We start from the raw sequence: 6,590 nt of genomic DNA, 5'->3' as shown, positions 1-6,590 counted from the left end.
ATATGAGGACTGTGTGTAACTAGGAGGATATGAGGACAGTGTGTAACTAGGAGGGATATGAGGACTGTGTGTAACTAGGAGGGATATGAGGACTGTGTGTGTAACTAGGAGAGATATGAGGACAGTTGTGTAACTAGGAGGGATATGAGGACTATGTGTTACTACTAGGAGGGGATATGAGGACTGTGTGTACTAGGAGGGATATGAGGACTGTGTGTACTAGGAGAGATATGAGGACTGTGTGTTACTACTAGGAGGGATAGAGGACCGTGTGGAACTAGGAGGGATATGAGGACTGTGTGTAACTAGGAGGGATATGAGGACTAAGTGTAACTAGGAGGGATATGAGGACTAAGTGTAACTAGGAGGGATATGAGGACTGTGTTACTACTAGGAGGGATATGTGAAAAGACACATTTCAATTGACTTGTTGTTGTTGTAATCAAAGTTTTAAGAAGATGAATCGGTACCACGCTTGCCCCCTGTAACCCCCTCCTCCTGCCCCCTGTAACCCCCTCCTCCTGCCCCCTGTAACCCCCTCCTCCTGCCCCCTGTAACCCCCTCCTCTAACCCCCCTCCTCCCGCCCCCCTGTAACCCCCTCCTGTAACCCCTCCTCCTGCCCCCCCGACTGGACAGAGAGAAGCTCCTGGAGGCCTGGATGTCCGACGCCGAGGGCTGCTGCCAGCGCTCGGGCGTGGCCATGCCCACGCCGCCCCCCAGTGGCTACAACGCGTGGACACCCTGCCCTCGCCCCGCACCCCCCGGACCCCCCGCTCGCCCCTCACGCTCACCCTCACCTCCCCCACCGACAGCTGCCTCACGCCGGGCGAAGAGGGTCTGGCACGGTGAGAGGACTTGACTTAACCGTACGGACGGACGGCGCAGTAGAGAGGGCGTTCATCTTACGGTCTGGTCTCTAGGCAACGAAGGATGATGGTCGCTTTTTTTTATCTCCTTCTCTCCTCTCTCCCCCTCTTCTCTCCTCTCTCCCCCTCCTCTCCCCTCTCCTCTTCCTCTCTCCTCTCTTCTTCCCCTCTCATCTCTTCTCTTCTCTCTTCTCTCTTCTCTCTCCTCTCTCTCTCCTCTCCCCCTCTCTCCTCCCCCTCTCTCCTCTCCTCTCTCCCCCTCTCCTCTCTCCCCCTCTCCTCTTCCTCTCTCCTCTCTTCTTCCTCTCTCATCTCTTCTTCCTCTCTCTCCCCCTCTCTCCTCTCTCCTCCCTCTCCTCTCCCCCATGGCACTGTCTATATAGAGAGGAGTGTGTTAGTCTCCAAGGTCGGTTTTACTGAAAAACACGGTCTGGCTTCTTGTTCGGTTCACCGTTTTTACAATCGTCTTTGTTGTTGCGAGAAACGTGAGCTAGGCAAAAAGCAGCTTCTGTGTGTGATGTAGTAGAGGCAATGTTAATAAAGGACCCCTCGAAAACGAGATGGCATATCTCAAGGGGTTTATCTTCTAATAAATAAATTTCAATGTGTATTTGGTTTGGAATAAAGGAAGTATAGTATCTTTGTGAATCCCGTGTCCGTTGCAAGATACAGCCTTCTTTCTTATAGGAGGCTAGTATACATTGATTGCTGTGATTAACCCTTTCACTACCTCGACTCCCGGAGAGTCGGCATTGCCTTGGCTCGGGCTGATCGCTATACTAACTCGTTTGGCTGAGTTAGGGGGAGGGGAGCCGTGGGTGGGTCCTGGGCGTTGTGACAGCGACCCCTACAGTTCGGTCGGGGGGCCTGCACAGCAAGGGTAGGATCTAGAGGGAGGTAGTGTGACCTCCCACACGTTACACTCTCCGGTGAGAATCTGCGCGGCCAGGCTGGCTGCCGGCTGGCTGCACATGCGTCGGAGGAAAGCATGTGACAGTCTCCGGCTCTCGGACCAACAGTAGGGGAAAGTGCGCAACAACCAGGAAGGGGGTTGGGAATTGGTATAACGACTACAGTGGGATGGGAGAAAAATCGGAAAAAGAAGGAGGGGGAAAAAGATATCGAAAAAAAGAAAAAACTTTCACTACCACACTACAGAAGGTTAACCCTTTACTATCACAGTGAAGGGTTAACGTCTAGTGTGGTAGTGAAAGGGTTAACGTCTGTAGTGTAGTAGTGAAAGGGTTAACCGTCTGTAGTGTGATAGTAAAGGGTTAACCTTCTGTAGTGTGGTAGTGAAAGGGTTAACCGTCTGTAGTGTGGTAGTGAAAGGGTTAACAGTTTGGTAGTGTGGTAGTGAAAGGGTTAACCGTTTGGTAGTGCGGCAGTGAAAGGGTTAATATGGCTATGCGCCCCAGTATCCATTTCTGTACATAAGGTCAACCTCTGCTGTGGTGTTGTGTGTGTCTGTCTCTCTCTCTCTCTATCTGCAGTGTGGGATCTGTCTCTGCTCCATCTCAGTGTTTGAGGACCCAGTGGAAATGTCCTGCGGCCATGAGTTCTGCAGAGCCTGCTGGGAGGGGTAGGTCTTTGTGTCTGTCTCAGCGTCTGTCTCTGTGTCCATCTCTTTGTCTGTCTCTGTCTTTGAGTGTGTGTGTGTGTGCATGTCTCTCTCACTGTCTGTGTGTCTGTGTTTGTGTGTGTCTCTGAGTCTGTCTCTGTGTGTGTGTCTGTGTGTGTGTCTCTGAGTCTGTCTCTGTGTGTGTGTCTGACACAGGGCTGAACGATTAATCGATTTTAAATCGAAATCGCGATTTTTGGAATGATGCAATTAGCAAATCGCAAAAAATAAATAAAAAAACCAGCAAATCTTTTTAAAGGGGAACTATCTTATAAATGGCCTTTTTCAGTGTTTAGCATGTTTCCTAGCTATGTGGACTTATATTAATATGATCTATGTCTCTAATTCTCATATTGGTGCATTCTTCCAATTCTCCTCTCACAATATTCACCCTCACTGAACTGAGTCATCTGAAAATGTGCTGATTTGTGATGTCAGAGAGACTCGGCTGCATGAGACTCTGCTGAGACTCACACACACTCCACACAGTTCCGAACCAGTGGTTTAGGAAGCCCAGGCTTAAAACGGCTTAAGATCTTGAGGTAGAAAAATGCAGTTTTTGAGGACTGATTAGAAATACAAAACAATGAATTAAAAAAAATAAGAATTACAGAGGTGTTCCATAAACTCACAGGAATTGTGTAAAAGTGCCCAAATAGTGAAAGAAATAGTAAAATAGTTCCCCTTTAAATAAAAAATAATAATAATAAAAAATTATCCAGGAAGTCTCATTGAGATACAGATCGGTTGGGAGAGGAGGTAAGGGGTTTTAGATTGTGTGTTGTGAAGTTTAGACTCAGAGAGGGAGAGTAAAGTACAGAAGAAAATGTACCGTTGGGTACCGTATCGATTCCAGGTAAAAAGAAACATTTTCAGGCTCGGTGTCCCGAACAGACCCACCGCGTAGGCCAGATGCAAGCCGCATTTTACAATAAACCTCTGTGGGGCTGCTTAAGAAACAAAAAAATTATAATCGCAAATTTAATCGCAATCGCAATATCTGTCCGAAAAATCGCAATTAGATTATTTCCCAAAATCGTGCAGCCCTCTGAGTGTGTGTCTGTGTGTGTTTGGTGTGTGTGTGTGTGTGTGTGTGTTAGGGATGTGCATCTCCTCACTGAGCCGATGCGATGCGCATCTCGATACGGTGCAACGATACGATACATTAACGATACATTTGAAGCACCGGGCGATACGATGCGATATGATTCACCCCCTGTTGAGATACGATACGATTCGATACGATTTGATTCAACATAATGCGATTCGGGGCGATACGATGCGATTCAACACGATGCAAAATAATTATACAATTTTATGGTATGACAGAGGATTTGGTTGTATTCCTTATATGCAGCTTATATTATTATTAAAAATAAAATCTACTGTAAGACAATTTATATAAAACTCTTGGGTGCCTAAGAAGACTTTTGCATAAACTGTCTTTTCTATCCACTTTAGCTAAAAACATGAGAGAGAGAGAGAGAGAGAGAGAGAGAGAGAGAGAGAGAGAGAGAGAGAGAGAGAGAGAGAGAGAGAGAGAGAGAGAGAGAGAGAGAGAGAGAGAGAGAGAGAGAGAGAGAGAGAGAGAGAGAGAGAGAGAGAGAGAGAGAGAGAGAGAGAGAGAGAGAGAGAGAGAGAGAGAGAGAGAGAGAGAGAGAGAGAGAGAGAGAGAGAGAGAGAGAGAGGAGAGAGAGAGAGAGAGAGAGAGGAGAGAAGAGAGGAGAGAGAGAAGAGAGAGAGAGAGAGAGAGAAGAGAGAGAGAGAGAGAGAGAGAGAGAGAGAGAGAAGAGAGAGAGAGAGGAGAGAGAGAGAGAGAGAGGAGAGAGAGAGAGAGAGAGAGGAGAGAGAGAGAGAGAGAGAGAGACTCCCCGTCTGAGCTGCCGTCGACAGTTGATTATGTCACACACTAGACTAGGTCACTAGGATGCGTCTATACTTTCCGACCGTAGCCCCATTATGTCAACAACACGGAGCCAGGCTGGATGGATGCATGAAGTGATATAATTAAGAAACGAATAACCAATAAATGTGAAGTTATCTTTGAACCCCTGTTGTCAAGCGTCTTCAATATACCCCCCCCCCCCTCCTAACTAATGGTACTGGTGTTGCAGAGTCACTTTATTTAGTTAGTTAGGACACTAGTTTAAGTTCAAGTTCAAGTTCTTTAATAGTTGTCATACAGAAGTACAGAATACTTTCATACAAAATGCTTCTTACTGTTACGCTCCAGAGACTGTGCTAGACAAGATAGTATCAAATAACATAATAACATAATATAGCATGAATTTAGAAGAAGAATGAGGTCACAGTTGTTCGGTATAGACATATGTACAATGTTCTGAGTTACCATATAATATACAATACACAATACTATGGCAGTGTACTAATGTACAGTACTATCTAGTGCAAAGCAGAAATGGGATGAGGTACAATTTTAGGTACAATTTACAGTAAGGTGTACGAGTTGTAGTGCAATCCTTCATCCAAAAATATAGTTTAGCGTTAGCTGAACAGCTAACTGGCGTTAGCCAGAGGCTACTAGCGTTAGCATGTTGATAAATTCTATTCATGTCTCCTCGACTTCCACTGTTTGTTGATAACTGTGACGCGGCTCTCGCCTTATGTAGTAGCGAAGCAATAGTATCTGCTGTGTGTGTGTGCAGTCACAGTGCACTCTGCTGACAGTGGATGAGAGGAAATTATATGAATGCATCGGTTTTTTGACCGATGCAAAGACGCTACAACAAGATGCATCGCAAGTTCAGCCTGACATTTTGCCGACGCGCACTTATTCCACCGGTGCACTCGCATCGTGAACGTGTATACCGATGCAAATCGATGAATCGTCACATCACTTGTGTGTGTGTCTGAGTCTGAGTCTGAGTCTGTGTGTGTCTCTGTTTGTGTGTGTGTGTCTCTGAGTCTGTATCTTGTGTGTGTGTGTCTCTGAGTCTGTGTGTGTGTGTGGGTGTTAGTGTTGTCAAAAATATCGATTTTTCGATACATATCGATTCTGAATATTATTATAAAAAAAAATTGTATAAGGAAGTTGCATTGTTCATTTCAATATCTGTAATAGTACAGTAGTCCACACACACATGTGCATTCAGTAAGTTGGAATATGACTAATACAAACAGTTCAGTTTGTCAGGTACATGCAACACAGATTACAGTGTTTACATCTGTCTGCTTGAGAAAATACCATGTTCTGCAATAAAAATTGATTGAAGTGAGATGAACAGACTGAACTTTATTTTATTAGATAAAACATGTTGACAAAGTTTTACTTTGCAGTTGAAAAAAGGTAATAAATTAAATTTGATAAAAAAAAGAAAAATATGTCATATATGTTATGATGAATAAAAAATGGGGGACCCCTGATGTAAACAAGACAAAAGTCTTTCTCTGGTCTGCATCCCCTTAACAATTGTGTGTATTGAGCTGTACTGTATTGTACCCATTCTGCAATCTGTTAATACAATTTGCAATCAATCAATCTGTTATGCTTAAACACGCAGTACTATTAACTTTACTTAATTTCTAAGATTATATCATTTAGTTACGGTATTTTTATATGTGTGATCTAAAGATAAACAAAGGGTTTTAAAAGTGTTATATTTATCTTCTTTTATAGTACCCAGAGAGAAGCTGAGGAGAATCAACCAGCAACAAAAGCAAATAAAAATAATATATATATATAATTATCTTTTTTTTCTTCTTTTTTCTTACATTTAAAGATTGAACCTTTTTCCCCGTGGTATCGAAAATGGTATCGAATATCAATACTTTTCAAGGTATTGTATCGAAGTTCGAAATTCCAGTATCGTGACAACACTAGTGAGTGTGTGTGTGTATGTGTGTATGTGTCTCTTGTGTGTGTGTCAGGGTTTCTTCTGTCTGCGTTCTACTGTTGTGGGCTCTACCTCAGTAAAGTCATCTACCACCACATCAAAAATATTAAAAGAATAGAATTCCTTTCATTGAATGTTTGTCCTCCATGTTTGAAGAAACAGCGGTTGCTATGTGCAAAACAACGATTACTATGAATTGATATATATATATAATATATATTAGGGCTGTCAGTTTATCGCGTTAATTA

At 43.8% G+C, this 6,590-nt stretch overlaps 1 protein-coding gene across 1 annotated transcript in view; it reads left to right on the top strand.

Annotated features, from left to right (window-relative positions):
- LOC311238852 (ankyrin repeat and IBR domain-containing protein 1-like) overlaps positions 1 to 6,590 on the top strand; it is a gene marked incomplete at both ends in the record, with an annotated part of 59,463 nt that overhangs the window by 12,626 nt on the left and 40,247 nt on the right. Inside the window, 4 exon segments of the mRNA XM_084327052.1 lie at positions 645 to 735; positions 738 to 839; positions 842 to 846; positions 2,361 to 2,449. Coding sequence (XP_084183178.1) covers positions 645 to 735; positions 738 to 839; positions 842 to 846; positions 2,361 to 2,449 — 287 coding nt within the window.

The sequence above is a fragment of the Notolepis coatsorum genome (genome assembly GCF_963971535.1).
Source record: "Notolepis coatsorum genome assembly, chromosome: 13".
NCBI lineage: Eukaryota > Metazoa > Chordata > Actinopteri > Aulopiformes > Paralepididae > Notolepis > Notolepis coatsorum.
Note: the sequence above shows the minus strand (reverse complement) of the source record. Positions and strands in the feature narration are given on the sequence as shown.